Source organism: Bubalus kerabau, chromosome 17 (assembly GCF_029407905.1).
Source record: "Bubalus kerabau isolate K-KA32 ecotype Philippines breed swamp buffalo chromosome 17, PCC_UOA_SB_1v2, whole genome shotgun sequence".
Taxonomy (NCBI): domain Eukaryota; kingdom Metazoa; phylum Chordata; class Mammalia; order Artiodactyla; family Bovidae; genus Bubalus; species Bubalus kerabau.
In genome coordinates, this window is record NC_073640.1 from 53,651,735 (window position 1) to 53,669,204 (window position 17,470).

A 17,470-nucleotide genomic window follows, 5' to 3' on the forward strand; every position below is an offset into this window, starting at 1 on the left:
AGGAAATTCCCTGATATTATTATTCTTGCCACCCTTCAGTTGAGTTCCTCCTGGACCCACAAAAACACCTTCCTGAAACACTTCCTGCCTAACTCCAAATATTTTAGGGCTTATCCCTAATGAGTCTGAAGGCCACTATTATCATGACTCCTGTTTTCTTAACAGGTCCTTTCCTTCCTCCCCCATTTCCTCTTCAACTGAGATGGTTATCCCTTACCTTTACAGCTATTGTAGGGTGGAAGAAATTCATAAGGAGAGTTGGCTATGCAAGTGGGAATAGTGAATTGGGTTGGACAGAGGACTGGTTTGTGCTCTGAACAATTTTTAAGGTTGTAACCTAAAGGCAACTCCCTAAGCTTTATACTATGTCAGAGAACAGCTGGGCTGGTAATTTTTAAACTGTGTTCATGGAGTTGCCCCCCACCCCAGTGGGGACTTAGAGGGGAGGTCAAGTTGGACCCCTTCTCCAACTTTCCCATCTCCTTGCTCCAAACAGCATTTCTGCTTCATTTGGTTTTATGTGTTAGGATTCTGTAGAACCTAGTCACAGATAGATCTCTAACTTTTGAGGGGCAAGAGGACCTGTCCTCAGGCAGCTGGGGCCCCTGACTGCCCAGGTGGGTTTCCATCTGAAGGTGTTTTCACATCTTTTAGCCTCTGGAAGACTGATTGTCCACAGTGGGGATGGCATCGTTTTGTATTTAAAAGCTACCTCTAGTCCCAAGAAATACCCTTCTAACTGGCCATTTTTTGTTTTAAGATGTCATGGACAATATTACCATGCAGAACCAATTCTATGAGACGCAGGTCATCAAGCAAGAGAACGAGTCAGGCTACGAGAGGAGACCACTGGAAATGGACCAGCAGCAGCAGGCCTATCGCCCAGGTAGGAAAGCGCATGTGATACATCTCTTTTGAAGGAGAGGTAATCTATGTGTGGGTGGCCTTTACCTTTTGCCTACTGCCTGTCTTCCCAGAAACTTTGTATCTTCCTTTTAAGCAATACTTTGGGCTTGGTCACTCTGGCAAGATCTTTTTGAAGGGAAGAACTTAGTCTCTCTCACTTTCAAGTATTAGGATAGGGGAGTCTTCAAGGTATCTGTCATCAGATGTTAGTACCAACATCTTGGAGAGCTTAGACCTGGAGGCCAATATCTGAGTCTTACTTAGAATCTTAGAATGTTGAAGCTAGAAAGGACCTTCGAAATCTAGTCTAGTATTTGCCATGTTCTGAAGAATATTGTTCCAGGAGATATTGCTAAGGACTTTTCAGAGAAGAGTTCCTTGGCTAAATGCATCTGAAAAATGCGGCATGTACCTTGCCACCTCTGGGAGAGTCACTGTGCTCATTAAAAATGCTGAGGAGTCCTGGATTGGGAAAAACTCTGTGTCACATTGTTTAAACCCAGCATTTCCCAAATATGTAAATGTGTCTTTGTAGAACAAAGTTTTCTACAGTAGAAGCTTGGAAAGCACAATTATAATGTAGATCTCTCCCCATTTTACAGATGGGTGAGGTTGAGGGCTTAGGGTTGGATCCCGGAAATTAAATTGGCTTCTGGGCCACTGCTCTTGGTTGATACGCAGCATTCCTTACCTAGTATTTGGGAAGCGGGGTCCTACTGTTGAGTAACGACAGAGCCAGGACTGACTCCCAGTCTTGTGCTCCTTTCACTGTGCTGTGGTCTCAGTGCCTTTTTGTAGTCAGTCTAGTTGGTTCTGTTTGATTCCATTCTGGTTCACCCACAAAGTAAAATCCCCAAACATTTCTTGAGAGTGGCTCAGGATTTTAATGAATGTAGGTTACAAACTGTAGATTTGTGTCAGGCTCTGTGAGACTTGTGGGATCATTTGGCCCAAGGAGACTGTTTTCTGTGCAGACATTTATCAGGGCCTCCCATGAGCCCAGTACTGTGATGGGAACCAAGGAAGCTCTGTCCATGTGGCTGAGCACCATCTCTGCCCTAGTGAACGAGGAGCCTTCTCTGAGATTTTGTCTGTGTGCCAGAGCCAGGGAGTGCTCCAAGGTGGTGTTGAGTTGAATGCTGAAGTGTGTAGATGTGATGTGAGTGACCCACAGTATCCATAGATGAGGTGAGTCTGAACCCACAGTTTGGTCTCAGCAGGCACAGATTCTTGGAATCTGCCTGAGCCTGGGGCATTCCTGTGGTCCACAGAGTGTTATCCCATCCTGACTTCCTGTTTGTGGGGTGATTTAATAAGGCCATCCCACCTGTGGGCTGGCTTACATGCAGACCCTCCCTTCTGGAGCACTTCTGGGCTTTGTAATAGTGATTAAAGCCCATGGAGTTAGGTGGGGGACCACAGCACTGCTGAACTGACTTTCCCCTCCATTGCTAGACCGAAGAAGCTCCGTAAGAATTGAAGTGAAGAGATTCTCTGGGAGAAGAAATTATGGAATGCACAATTGTGAAATGGTAGAAGGCTTTTAGGGCTCCCTCCTACTTGGTGCATGCAATGGTAGCTCCCAATTTTCCCAACTTTACTTTGCCTTTGGCAAGGTAGCCCAGGCAGTCATTCGCCTTTGAGTAGGGCCTTAGAGAGCTTCTCCTTGTTTAGTGCTGAAGTCCCCTCTCCTCTGCACGAAGCCTGAGAATTATCTGACTGACATCTCTCACCCTATCAACTGCTGGTGCTACTGGGCCTGGATGGTCATCCCCAGCCTCACTTTATTCTAGCCCTGTCCTCCAGTACAGCGTTTTCGGTTCCCTCAGCAGGCTTCCACTGAACCTCGCAAGAGCCTGTGCCCAGACCTTCATCACCATAGTCAGGATCCTGCCATTATCTCCTGAAGTAGAGGGGACCATAAAAGTGATAACTGAAGAGTTTCTGAGTGTCTTAACCATCTGGATTTGTCCTGACTGTAGAAGTGAAGACAGAGATGAAGCAAGAAGCACCCACCAGCTTCCTCCCACCCGAAGCATCTCAACACAAACCAGACAGACAACAATTCCAGAGTCGCAAGAGGCCTTATGAAGAAAACCGGGGACGGGGGTACTTTGAGCACCGAGAGGATAGGAGGTGGGTCTGTGAGGCAGTGGTCATCCTTTTTCCAATAGGTCTCAGTGTCTGTAACCCAGTTCCCCCCGGGGTCTTTTTACTAGCCAAGAGGGCAGAGCTGAGGTCTCTCTGCCCTCTCACTCTCCCCCAGTTCTTCCTATACCCACTACAGATTGAACTTTGCTAAACTTCTGATCCTTCCCTCAGTTTCTCCCTTCCCATTACTTGAAGGATGAAGTTCAAACACCTTGCCATTCACATGTGAGATGCCAGCCTGCCTTTTTAGTCCTTTGCCCCACTGCCCTGCATATGACCTGACCTGAGCATATGGTAGACTAAGGTCATCCAGACTGTCTCAGGGAGGACCCTACACATTAGACTGCACACTTCTACCTTATTCCCATATGTTGGAAACCACCAGTATTTTCACATAGTCCCTTTTAGTATTTTGGTTGGAATAAATTTCGTTCATAATTTAGGACACTTTTAAAAGAGAAGAAGACAAAAATGGGTCATTTCAAATCCTTTCAGATGTGGAGTTTTAGGAAGCCTGGAATAAGGACAGATTATAATAACAGGTTTATCCAAATTCTTACAGATTGCCCTTCCTGGCCCAGTACCCTCTGGGCTACTGTAACCTCCCATCAGTAGCAGAGTTCAGTGTGAAGGCAGTGCTCAGCATGTAGAGGGGTGGATCAGAATCTGAGGGTGTGAGAGCGTGGTATTTTTCAAAAAGTTCTCTAAATGATTCTCATGGCCCTCTTCAGCAGAGCACACCCTTTCCAGTCCCTGACCCCGCCCTGGTAGTTAATAGTCATTGCTCTCATTGCAAGGATGTAGGGTTCCAGAGTTCTTTTTGCTAACCTCTGTGGGAGGAACTTGAAATCCAGGAAGCAGCTTGGAGGCCACTTGTAAATTCCAGCAGAAACTTGAGGTCCCTTCCCTTGTTCTCCTGTGACTGATACCTCTTTATGATGCAGGGGGCGATCTCCTCAGCCTCCGGCTGAAGAGGATGAAGATGACTTCGATGACACCCTTGTGGCCATTGACACATGTGAGTCCTTGGAGTGCCTGTTTGATACTGTCTTCAGTCAGTGTAAGGAAACTGCCTTTACCTTCACAAAATCCCCACCCGGCACCGTCCAGAGCAGTTAGTTCAGACGTGAGAACTAGCAGAGCCCTGGAGTCAGGGTGCTGGTTTGGAGACAGAAGACTTACTTCAGCTCTATCTGTGAGATTCAGTCAAGTCATTCTACTTCTCCAAGCTTCTCTTCAGAGAGGAAGAATCCTGCTCTTATACCTCAGGGGACTTTCAGTGACATTCATCAGAGAGCAAGTTGGAAAACCCTGAACACCCTGTAAAGTTGTCATCTAATCAAGAAGGGAACCTGAGTGCTGCTGGGGAAACTTAACTCTTTGACGGCCATTTCCCCAGTTTCCATTTGCTGCTCACGTTCCTGGTGAAACCAATGCTGCCTTGTCTCCTCAGGCATTAACCTGGCCTGCCCTGCTCTCTGTCCCCCAGTTCAGTTTTGTTTCCTCTAGATAAGTGACTTCCCCCTTGACTGTGCATCTAAATACTTGGGGGAACGAATGTAGAGGTCCTGTCCCTCCTCAGGCCTCCTCAGATAAACTCTTAAGTGGTAGGGCCTGTGAATCTGAATTTTTGAACACACCCAGAAGCCCAGTCAAGTCTGAGGACTGCACTTTTCAACAGAGCAGAAAATTAACAGCAGTTCATTCGTGTACTTGTTTACATAGCTCGTGTTTATAAACCAATGGCTACATGCTTTAAAAGAGGTAAAGACATCTCGTATACAGTCCCTTTTATCACAGGATCTTAAGGATTCAGAGTAAAACGGAGTGTTAATTTTTTAAGTATTGGGTGGCAGTGGTTCATGAAGCAGCATCTGATTAAATGCCAAATGTACAGACCATGACACTCAGCCTTTAGAGAAAGGAGAGAGCCTACTGGACGAGACAGACAGGAAGGACTTTCCCAGAGACATGGGTGGCTCCTGGCAGAGTGGGGAGAGTCTGAGCAGCAGAGTCCTGGGCCGACGCGAGGAGCTGGGAGCCTGTGGCGCACCTGACCGTGGTCCTGGATGGCGGGAGTGGATCAGGGTCAGCTGTTGGTGCCGCTCTTGGCGGGAGCCTGACTGATATCCCACACTGATAGAGTTAGCATGGGAGATGGTTGAAGTTTATGGTGTTGGGAGTTAATCTTTTCTAAATTCTAAAATCACTTGAGACTCTAACCTTTTAAATTTTAGAATCACTTGAAAGGATATTGACCCTCTCCCTAGCAAGTGTGCATGCTATCACTTCAGTTGTGTCCAACTTTTTGTGACCCTATGGACTGTAGCCCACCAGGCTCCTCTGTCCATGGGATTCTCCAAGCTAGAATACTGGAGTGGATTGCCATGCCCTCCGCCAGGGGATCTTCCAGACCCAGAGATCGAACCCACCTCTCTTATGTCTCCTGCGCTGGCAGGCGGGTTCTTTACCACTAGCCCCATTAGAGAGGCATGTGTGTATTATTTGCAGGAGCCCCCGTGACAGCCATCCTTGGACCCTGGCCAGGTGAAGAACCCTAGTTCCTCTGCGGAGTGGCAGCTTTCATCCTGTGCAGTCCAGTTTGCAGTATTGCAGGGCCTTTGTGCTAAAAGAGAGAATGGTTAGGTGGTGTGGCTGGCTTCTCGTGAACCTGTCCCCACACCATGTCAGCTTGTGTACTTTTGGTTAACACTCTTAGGAAACTTACCTCTGCCTGTCCCTCTGCTGCTGCTGCTGCTGCTAAGTCGCTTCAGTTGTGTCCAACTCTGTGCGACCCCATAGATGGCAGCCCACCAGGCTCCCCCCATCCCTGGGATTCTCCAGGCAAGAGTACTCGAGTGGGGTGCCACTGCCTTCTCCGGCCTGTCCCTCTGGGGACCATTAAAACATCAGCCAACTACAGGCTTTTTCCTCCACAGACAACTGCGACCTCCACTTCAAGGTGGCCCGAGACCGGAGTAGTGGCTACCCGCTCACGATTGAAGGCTTTGCATACCTGTGGTCAGGAGCCCGTGCCAGCTACGGGGTCAGAAGGGGCCGTGTGTGCTTTGAGATGAAGGTAAGTGGGAGCAGTAGAGGGATGGGGACAGAAAGCAGGTCCATCCTTGATCAGAGCCATGATTGCAAAAGAAATTTGATTGAACATGCATTTTATGTTCAGGCCAAAGAAAAAGTAAAATGAATTCAAGAGAACTGTCATTGCTAAATATTATATGGGGAAAACAAGGCGACCATATGTTGCTTCATTAAGCGGATTTTTTCCTTGATGGGGTTTGACCTAGGTGCTGTATAGCCAGCCATTCGAGGGTGACATGTTTGTAGAGCTGGGGAGAGGAGTTATTTGGAAAAACAGTGAACTGGAAAGAATTGGCCCTGGCCAGTTAAAGGGAGGCCAGGTGAGAGTAGGGCAAAGTAGGGTTCTGCTATCCGGATATCCTCTACCATTATCCCTCCACAGTTCCACATCAAAGTGTATTTATGAAAGTAATACCTGGTCATGTTTAGTAAAAGGTCAGAGAGCACAGAAGAGTAAAAACCAGAGTTATACTCACATCCTCCCAGCCCCATCCTACCCTCTAGAGATACTTTATGTGTTAACAGTTTCTTGTGTATCCTTTGTATATCCAAACTTATTTATGATAGCTAATATCTGTAGAATACCTTGCATGTGCTAGGTGCAGTGCCAAGTTCTTTCCATGGATATCTCCATAAATCTTCACAGTCTCATCACAAAATATGTACTGTTGTCCCCCATTTTTCCGAGGTGGAAACTAAGACCAAGGGTTATCATATTTGACTAAGACACTTGATTCTAAGTCGCACGTTGTTTTGTGTGCATAGAGAAGCTGCCAGTTACACTAACATAGTGCTTTCAGACATCAGTTGTAAGACAGACACTGACTCTGGAGACGTTAAAATGTGAAAATCGTGTGTCCAAAAGTCAATTACTAGTGTAACTTTCTAAAAGCCACAAACTAATAAGATAAATATTGGTTATTAGATAATTAACTGCTAATTAAAAGTGAAGTCAGAAGATGCCTTTTCTTTTTTCTGCTCCTGTTACTTAATACTATATATCTTGAACGTTTTTCCGTACCAGTGTATTAGCCCTGCTTCATTCATTTTAACCGCTGTATCATTCTGTGGCGTGGATGTGCCTTAATGTGACTGGTATTTTGCAGGTGGTTTTTTCTTTCTTCCTATTCCCCTCTCTTCCTTCCTTCCTTTTCAACATGAAGACCACCACACTGCATTTTGTGTGTGTGTGTATGTCTCTAGGATAGACTGAAAGTTGAATTGGTTGGTTATAGAGCATGTGCATTTGCTGTTAATAATAAGACTGTTAAATTGCCCTCTAAAGACATTACATCAATTTATGTGTTCACACCAAATGTTGTGAGAGTCCCTGTTTGCCTTGTCGGTCAGTTCAGTCGCTCAGTCGTGTCCGACTCTTTGCAACCCCATGAATCGCAGCACGCCAAGCTTCCCTGTCCATCACCAACTCCCGGAGTTCACTCATACTGAAGTCCGTGATGCCATCCAGCTATCTCATCCTCTGTCGTCCCCTTCTTATCCTGCCCCCAATCCCTTCCAGCATCAGAGTCTTTTCCAATGAGTCAACTCTTCGCATGAGGTGGCCAAAGTACTGGAGTTTCAGCTTTAGCATCATTCCTTCCAAAGAAATCCCAGGGCTAATCTCCTTCAGGATGGACTGGTTGGATCTCTTTGCAGTCCAAGTATTAAAGCTAAAAAATAACTATTTTTAAAATTCCCATCTCTGTGGCCCTGAACTCTCCTGAGCCCTCTGGAGGCCCTGGTTTTGGTATAGCTGGCCCTTCAGACAACTCAGATACATGTTCCCCAGCCACAGAACCCATTCCTGTTTTTTTTAACATCTGTGCACATCCCACCTGTATTGCCTCCTAAACTGTCAGCCTCCAGAGAATCAATTCTGAGCCTTCTTTTTCTTTGTCCCAGATCAATGAAGAAATCTCTGTGAAGCACCTTCCGTCTACAGAGCCCGACCCACACGTGGTCCGCATTGGTTGGTCCCTGGACTCTTGCAGCACTCAGCTAGGTAAGGGAGGTCAGCCAAGCAATCCAGAGAGTAGCGCGGGTGCCTTGATCCCTGGATTCTCAGGCTTCCTCAGCTTCTCTCTCCCGCATTGGACCCAGAACAGAACTGCCCTGGGGTGGAATAGACACAGGGATTAGGTTTGTGGGGCTGCCTAGCTTCAGACTTATAGGATTCAACTGGAAGGACCACAGTCATACAGCAACTTTTCTACAAAAAATTTATCTTTCATCTTTAAGAACAGGGTCCAAAGTTCTCTTCAGAAAACTGTTCCCTTTAAAAAAAAAAAAAAAGACCGGTTGTCTCCTGTTCTCAAACCATGGTGAAAGTAATAAGGTCCTCAAGTTCCATTGAGTTCTGTCTGGAATCTTCTGTCCAGAGCCTAACCCAGAGTAAAAGAGAAAGACAAGTGGGGCCAGGGCTGGCTGGTGGAAAGAGGCAGGGAGGGGCTGTCTTGAGAGGTTTTGAATTTTCACAGATTCCCGAGGCTCTAATGACCTTCTGGCCCCAGGTGACTGATTTCAGTGACCGATGGTGAGACTTTCTTTCTTGATCATGTAAACATTCTGATTGTGAAAATAATGTCTGCTCCGTGTGAAAATTCAGGCCATTACAGAGAAGGGGAAATGAAAATCTTTCTAAACCTGTGGGATAATGACTAGTGCCAACATTTTCATCTACATTCTTTGAGACAGTTTCTTTGTCCTTTGTGTATCTCAAATCGGATACGTTATAGAACTTTTTTGTAGCCTGACTCTTTTTTCCCATCTAATGTTGGTGGTTATATTTTGTAAATAAGTATAGATTTTTTGACCACTGTGTAATTTTTCATTTTATAATTGTATTACCTATTTATAAATTTTTGTGGGTCATTTACGTTGATTGTAAATTTTTACAGTAAAACACTTGAGCTCTCCTTGTATGTAATTAGTCTGAGCCTTAAAAGTAGAATTGGTAGGTTAAAAGCAGTGTACAGTTTTCATTTTGATGTGTATTAGCAGTTTTATTTAAGATTCATATGTCATCTCCTTTTATCTTTGTTTCAGTTTTGAGATGTAAATGGAGAACAGTTGATACAGATAAAGATACAAAGCCCAGAACAGTCAAGCAGATGTCCAGGTTACACAGCTGATTCAGGCTAGAGCTGGGCCTGGAATTCATGCTTGTTGGCGCCTGCTTTACTGGCAGAACTTAGGTTTCTGGCCTGATATCTCTGTAACTCAGATGTCAGCCAGGGCCCTTGGGGTCTCAGTCATCTTGCTTCAGAACCCAGTTGTGTAGCCTGAGGAAATCGGTACCTTTCCTATGGGTTAGACCTCATGGTCTGCAGAAGCAAAACCCCTTTACTGATTTCTGACCAGAACTCATTGACACCAAAAACAGACACTGTTAGGAGACTTAACTGAATGTTGAATGTCACAAGGAAGAAATGTGCCTTAGTGTACAGCCTTCCTCCATCCCAGCTTCTCTCTTTCCTCCTCCCTTTTTTCCCCAGTTCTCCCTTTCTGTTCAAAGCAGTTCAGGTCAGCTCCGACTCTTGGACTTAATACCTAAAGCCATCAAACCCTCAGAAACTCTGCATGATGAAGGGCTTCCTTTCAATGGAAGCTTTCTTACCTCCTCCCCCAAAAGCACCTGATTAGTAAAACAGGCAAAGAAAATGTTTCTTTAATTTGTTTTAATTTAAAACTTTGTAATAGCCATAAAGGTCATTGTGACCATCACAGGTCTAACCTGCCTTTGCCTGTTTCTTCCCTCAGGCGAAGAGCCTTTCTCCTATGGCTACGGAGGCACTGGGAAGAAGTCCACCAATAGCCGCTTTGAAAACTATGGAGACAAGTTTGCAGAGAATGATGTAATTGGCTGCTTTGCGGTGAGTGCTGGCAGCCCGTGGGAGTTAGCAGAACCAAATGTTGGTCCTTTGAGGTCAACCTGCAACATCTTTTTCAGAATACCTCTGTCCGTCGTCTGCCCTTTGTCCAGCCGCTCTCATCATACCTCTGTTTCTCTTTGACACACTGAAATGTTTGTGGTCATTTTGTGCAAAATTCTGCCATTATTCCCCCTCTGGTCTTTTGTGCAAAGTTTTTGGATGGCATCCTGAAGATGTTTGGGGATGTCAGACGTGCACAACTTCTAGATACCAGAGTGCCATTTCCTAAGCAAACTAAGGAATTACTTTCCTTTGCTGTGGAATAGTCTGCATGCACAGGTACTCAGTTGTGTCCGAATCTTTTCAACCCCATGGACTGCAGCCCACCAGGCTCCTCCATCCATGGGATTTTCCAGGCAAGAGTACTGGAGTGGGGTGCCATTGCCTTCTCCGGGTGGAAGCAAAACAGAACAAGGTAGAAGAAACCTGAACTGCTGCTGAACTTTAGTTCCCAAGAGCAGTAACCAGCACTCACAAAGGTATAGAGTGTGACTGATGGTTCTGGGGCCAGAATCCCTAGGCACAGACCCTGCTTTTCAACTCACAGCCCTGGACAGCCTGCCCTCCCTGTGTTTCAGTTTCCTCTCAGTGAGAATTCTCACACCTACCTCAGAATTTAATGTGGTGTCATTAAGGTAAACCATTAGAAGCACTTACAACAATGTCTGGCAGAGAATGAATGCTCAGGAAATGCTCTTTAACACTATGATCATTGGAAGTTAAATGTTTGTAAAAATATGCCATGAAGCCCCAGGGAGAGTGGTTAACCAGGTGGATGCTTCCTCTTGGCCTTCTTCCTGCTTCCTTCTTCCTTCTCTCCCTCATATTTATACACAGGGTACTCTTTTTTCTTTCTTTCTTTTTTTCTCCCCTCTTTGAAAGAATTTCCAATTTAAAGAAAAGCCATAGAATTCTCATAGAACCTTGTCCCGATTCTAATGTTTGCTTTAACATTTTTCTTAAATATATGTATGTGTATGTATATGATTTTTATCTGATCTATTTGAGAGTAAGATGCCTACTTTGTCTTTATTCCTTAATACTTTAGTATGCATTTCTTAAGAATAAAGCTATTCTCTTAACCACAGTAATCAAATTTAATGTTGATTTAATGCTATTATCTACTCCACAGTCCATGGTTAAGTTTTGTCAGCTGTCCCAACAATATCCTTTAGAGCAGTTTGGTTTGTAGTTCAGGATCCAGTCTAGGATCACTGATTGCATTTTCTTGTCATGTCTTTTTAGTCTAAAACAGTTTCTCAGTCGTCTTTTGTCAGTCATGACCTCATTATCTTTTTAATAAAAAGCATGTTTTCTTGCTTCCCTAGTGGCTCAGAGGATAAAACGTCTGCCTGCAATGCACGAGACCTGGGTTCGATCCCTGAGTTGGGAAGATCCCCTGGAGAAGGAAATGGCAACCCACTCCAGTATTCTTGCCTAGAGAATCCCATGGACAGAGGAGCCTGATGGGCTACAGTCCACGTGGTCACAAAGAGTCGGACACGACTGAGCGACTTCACACACACACACACACACGTTTTCTTGAATAAAAATTAACCATGTTTATATTATGCACACTGTTCCAAACCTCGCATTTTTTTTTTCAATTTAACAGTAAATCCCAGCTATCTTTCCCCTGTCTGCACAGAAAGTATAAATCTAGCTCAATTTAAAACACTGTTGGATAGTTAATAAATTCTTATGGATTTTAAAAGTATCCAGACATACAGAAAGGTATACAGTATAAAGTCTTCTTCAGACCCTTCCCCTCCACCCATGGTTCACATATGCCCTCCCGTACACATGAGCCCACTGGTACTCAACATTTCTTTATCAGAATACAGGAAAGGTGCTTGTTATTTTTCTTTTCTACACAAAAGGTAGCATATTACACATGTTATTCTGTATCTGTCTTTGTTTAACTATATATCTTAGAGGTTTTTTTAATATCATTACCTAGAGGACTTCTTTGTTCTTTTATATAGTCTGCAGTCATTGTGTTGATCTACCATATTTATATAATCAGTCCTCTCTTAATAGACACTTGGTTAATTTCTCATCATTTTACTTAGTGGCTTCCTCGTATTCTAATGTAGGTGTCAGTTTCCCCTGGTGGACCTGAAAGTTATTTCTTGGAACAGTTGATGCTGCAGTGATAGGTTATCATTTCCCACTGACCAGAGTATCTTGGAAGGCTTTTCATGTTCACATTCATGGACGTCCTGTGTGATTTAGTCTCCCACTTCCCCATTGGAGCACATTTAGTGGTGCTGGCGTGAACAGTTTGCACATTCTTGAGTTCTTGTGGGCATACAGTTGTAGAATATATGCTACTGAAAGTATGAATTCTGAGTCAGAGGTATAGTTTTAATTTTTGATAGCTACTGTCAAGACTGGACTCCAACTCCAGAGAGGTTGTAGCAGTTTAATGTGTCATCAGCACGTGAGTGTGTTCCCCAAGCTCTCTCATTCGGGCGTGACATTCTGAGTGTGTGGCACTTGGGAACTTTGGGCCTTGACTCTTGCTTCAACCAGTTCATCTTTACTTCTGTTTTTTAAGATTCTGTGTTCAGTTTCCTTTGTTTAAAGGATCGGTTCAGTTTAGTTGCTCAGTCACGTCTGACTCTGCGACCCCATGGATTGCAGCACGCCAGGCCTCCCTGTCAATCGCCAACTCCCGGAGTTTACTCAAATGAGTCAGTTCTTCACATCAGGTGGCCAAAGTATTGGAGTTTCAGCTTCAGCATCAGTCCTTCTAATGAATATTCAGGACTGATCTCCTTTAGAATGGACTGGTTGGATCTCTAGTTGCAGTCCAAGGGACTCTCAAGAGTCTTCTCCAACACCACAGTTCAAAATTTTGCATCAGTTCTTCGGCCCTCAGCTTTCTTTATAGTCCAACTCTCACATCCATACATGACTACTGGAAAAACCATAGCCTTGACTAGATGGACCTTTGTTGGCAAAGTAATGTCTCTGCTTTTGAATATGCTGTCTAGGTTGGTCATAACTTTTCTTCCAGGGGGCAAGTGTCTTTTAATTTCATGGCTGCAGTCACCATCTGCAGTGATTTTGGAGCCCCAAAAAATAAAGTCTGACACTGTTTCCACTGTTTCCCCATCTATTTGCCATGAAGTGATGGCATCTCTTTAAAAGATTCAGAGCGAAGGGTTAAGAAGGGGTGTGAAAGATGAGTGACCTGAAGGGGAACTGGTGGGGAGGACATTGGTGTCAGAGCTTGAGTTCTCAGCACTCACAAAGCAGGGCCAGATGACCTTCCAGGTGGAGAGGACAGGATAGCTCACTTCAGCAGACCGTAAGGAGTGAAATATTCGGCACCTTGGGGACAGTACAAAGAGGTGTGAGAGGCGAGGCTGTGAAAACACACACTTTGAACAGCACCAGGCTAGGACTTTGGGTCCTGAGGCCCTAGAGTGGCACCCAGGGACATTTTAGCAGAGGTGACACAATTATGCTTGCCTCCTTGACTGTTGGCCCTGTTGTGCTGGATTTGTCAGTTGAGGGTGCTGGTTTCCGTACAGGGAGGTAAGTTCCTGTAGTGAAGCTGGTGGACATAAGAAAGGTTAGCCTCTGCCATGTTCATTTCCACAACAGAGCAAAAGTGACCTGGGCGATTCTTGCTCAGGTGAGAAGATATGGGAGGGACCATCCTGCAGGGATTGAGGCAGGATTTAGTCCAGCAGAAGTCTGTGTGTCTGCCCTGCGTGATCTCTACCTGTATGGGCGCTTACAGACACACAGGACCACGTAGAACTATGCCCTGTGACCACTGAGGAGGGTGGCGAGAAGGCTCCTTGCGGGAAGGGGGCTTTCACAGCTGCTCAAAGGCAAGTCCCAAGGTGGTCTCTGCATGCAGGAGGGGAAGGAATACCACTCAGCCTTTGCTCCCATCTGCTTACGACCCCAAAGGTTAGTTATTAACCTTTGCTCTGCAGCTGAGTGATCTTTGTGAAACACAGTTTTGACCAGGCAGTTCTGCTCTTAGGAACAAGTCAGGGGCTCTGCTCTGCTGCCATCAGCAGGAATCTAAACTTCCCCGCCCCCATGCTCCAGTCTAGAGCAGTGTCTGGCATCTGGGAGTGAGACCACCCACTCGTGCTCTCACTGTGGGAAATACATTAACCTGTTTAGTCCTTAGCACAATTCTGCTGTATTGTGGAATCTTTTTTGATAAGGAAACTGAAGATGTAGTAAATGGTAGAACTAAAGCTGTCTGCCTTCCAAAACAGGATCTTAACACTAAACCTCAGCTGATCAGTCAGGACTCAGTGAATTGTTGAATTAATGAATATGGTCCCTTGCAGCTGTCTGGCTGTACCTGAAGTCACCACCTCCCAGTTCTTTATGCTTCAGCCAGTCTGACCCTGTGTCCTCTCACTGCCAGATTTGTACGTAAGAACTTCTCTTTAGGACTATCTTCTCTCACCCCAAACTTGGCTCGTTCCCATTTATTGTTAAGGACTTGGCTTACAGGTTCCTCCTCAGAGAATCTTGATCCTGCATGGGTGTTCTCACTGAATTAGGATAATGTCCTTGTCTGGTTCCCCACTAGGCTCTGAACTCTTATCAGGCTCAGATGACTAGAATATGCATCAAGAAGAGCAGTAACTCAGGGAGCACGTGTTGAACATATAAATGGATGCACTTGTGGAGCCAGGCTTGACTTAACAGGCCCTGCTGTGAATTTCTTTCCATCCATTATCTTGTGGGAGTTGAGAATGGACAGGACAGCTTCCACTCCATCTCAGGCTAGGCACAAGATTCAAATACTTGGAACTTCCTAAAGTTACACACTTCACATCCACTTCTGGGTTATGGCCAAAGAGGGCCTTGGGCTGCATATGGTCTGAGCCATTCCTTGGGGCTGGCGGACACATTCATATGTTGAGGAGGGCTGCACTTGAATCTGGGGTGCAAGCTGTTTCCACCCCTTACATCTGCTCCCTGACTCATGGTTCCTGGTACCTTACGCATTGGAGCATTGGAATTTACCTTTCTTTGGCTTTTTTCCCCTAGGACTTTGAATGTGGAAATGACGTGGAACTTTCCTTCACCAAAAATGGGAAGTGGATGGGCATTGCCTTCCGAATCCAGAAGGAAGCCTTAGGGGGTCAGGCCCTCTACCCCCACGTCCTGGTGAAGAACTGCGCAGTGGAGTTCAACTTCGGGCAGCGGGCAGAGCCTTACTGTTCCGTCCTCCCAGGCTTCACCTTCATCCAGCACCTTCCCCTGAGTGAGCGCATCCGGGGCACCGTCGGACCAAAGAGCAAGGCAGAGTGTGAGGTGAGGGACCTGGAAGCCTGCCTGGGTGGCCGCCTCTGCAGAGCCACGCTGCTGCCTAGACAGGAGGCCTGCCTGCAGCTGAGTGTGGAGGAGCGTCCTAGATTTGGGGAGAGGGAGGGGTGTGGGCGTGGCTTAGACCAAAGAGGGCTGGACTATTATAACTAAATACCAGAAAGATCCCAGAAGTTGCCACACTGTTCCTTGAATGAGGTCAGAATCTTGAGAAAGGAGGCCTTCTAGCAGAAAAAGGGTGCGAAGGCACTTTCTGGTGAGCAGGTTCTTGGAGGAGGTTTTGTGGCTCCACACTCCTGCCCAAGCCTGTCTGAGAACAAAAATGGCACCTGGGCTTGGAGCTGATTTGGCTGCAAAAGCTGTACTCCTGGTCTTAATTCTCAAATAATTTTTTTTTTTCTGGTGTATAAGTGATTTTGCGTTTATTTTAGAAAATTAAGAAGTATAAAGGAGAGTTTCCCATAATTCCACCATCTACAATTGTTTCCTTTTAAGAGTTTTGAAGTTTATCCTACGCTTTTTTCTGTATTAGGTATCAGTTAAACACATGTTTTATTGTTGAGATCTTACAGTATAAGTAAGCATTTTGATACCCTGCCCTTTCACTTAACATTTTTTGGTGAGCTGTTATCTTAACCACGTGAACACCTCTGTGAAATTTGTTGTTAGTAGCCTCAAACTATTTTTCTTTCCTTGGGCATTTCACTTGCATCCAGTGTTTGCCAGATTTTAAAGGTACTAATTAGAAATGATGCTTGTCCTTGCACATACAGTCTGTCCCCATCTGAGACTCCAGGAATGTTGTACCACTCCTTGTGCCTATTCCGTGGGCCTTTTCCTGTCAGATACCCCTGAATCCTGCCTAAACAGAAATGTTAATATTCATGATAACAGCAGGCCCTCTGCTGAAAGTCTCACAACCCTCATCTCTTTCACTCCCAACAGCAATACTGTGAGGTAGACACTGTTACTGCTTCCATTTCCCAGAGGTGGCTGTGAGGTTTAGAGTCACCCTCACGGTCCCCAGCGAGGGGTGATACCAGGCTGCCGTGGTACACACTGTTCACAGCGCCCCTCTTGGTCCTGTTCTCATAGATTCTAATGATGGTGGGCCTGCCCGCTGCTGGCAAAACCACGTGGGCCATCAAACATGCAGCCTCCAACCCCTCCAAGAAGTACAACATCCTGGGAACCAATGCCATCATGGATAAGATGCGGGTAAGCGCAGCCCCTCTTTACCCTCCCCCCCCACCAACCCCCCGCCTGCTGCCTAGCAAACAGGACCCCCAGCCACCCCTCACCACTCCCTGCCCACAGGTAATGGGCCTACGTCGTCAGCGAAATTACGCCGGCCGCTGGGATGTCCTGATCCAGCAGGCCACTCAGTGCCTCAACCGTCTCATCCAGATTGCTGCCCGCAAGAAGCGCAACTATATCCTAGATCAGGTACTTCCTGGTGACCATCAACCCCCAGGAGAGGGAACGGGCCTTTTGGGTACCTGGGAAGTCCTCTCTGGTTCTTTTTTTCCCCCCATAATGCTCTTGGCCTACAGTATTGGTCAGAGGTCAGCTATACATGGTGGCACAGTCCCAGACTCTTAACACAACTTTCTGAGTCCAGTCTGCTGGGGGGTTGGGGGGCAGCAATCCAGACCTGGCTCAAGCCCGCAGCAGCCCAAAGAACATCAGGTGAGAGCAGTTGTGTGAAATGGAAAGGCTTAGATTTCTGAGCCAAACAGTCCTGGACTTGAATCCCAGCTCTGCCACTCGCTAGCTGCATGCCTGTGGGCAGCGGCCTTTATCCTTTGATTGTTGAGTCTCCTGATCTGGAAAACAGAGCTCAAAATGGTGCCCACACACCTAACATGGAGACTGACATGTAGTAGCTGGAGATTGTTGTTAATCTACAGAGTGGATCTGTCCCAGCCTCTCTCAGCATGCTTTTATGACTGTCAGGTACATGTATATGTCATGTATTTTCTACCTGCATTTCAGTGAAGAGCAGGGTTCTTCACATTAAAAGTATGACCGGCCCAAAAGGTTAAAGTTCCTTGTTAGTATCCCGTGAG

The 17,470-nt window shown here is 45.9% G+C and overlaps 1 protein-coding gene across 3 annotated transcripts in view; it reads left to right on the forward strand.

The window, feature by feature from the left end:
* HNRNPUL1 (heterogeneous nuclear ribonucleoprotein U like 1) overlaps positions 1 to 17,470 on the forward strand; it is a 34,570-nt gene that overhangs the window by 4,811 nt on the left and 12,289 nt on the right. For all 3 annotated transcript variants that reach the window (XM_055553856.1, XM_055553854.1, XM_055553855.1), the window contains exons 2-10: positions 761 to 886; positions 2,889 to 3,042; positions 4,002 to 4,075; positions 5,997 to 6,136; positions 8,056 to 8,155; positions 9,913 to 10,025; positions 15,123 to 15,389; positions 16,497 to 16,619; positions 16,719 to 16,847. In XM_055553856.1, coding sequence (XP_055409831.1) covers positions 766 to 886; positions 2,889 to 3,042; positions 4,002 to 4,075; positions 5,997 to 6,136; positions 8,056 to 8,155; positions 9,913 to 10,025; positions 15,123 to 15,389; positions 16,497 to 16,619; positions 16,719 to 16,847 — 1,221 coding nt within the window. In that variant the 5' untranslated portion in view covers positions 761 to 765. The remainder of the gene's footprint in view (positions 1 to 760; positions 887 to 2,888; positions 3,043 to 4,001; positions 4,076 to 5,996; positions 6,137 to 8,055; positions 8,156 to 9,912; positions 10,026 to 15,122; positions 15,390 to 16,496; positions 16,620 to 16,718; positions 16,848 to 17,470) is intronic.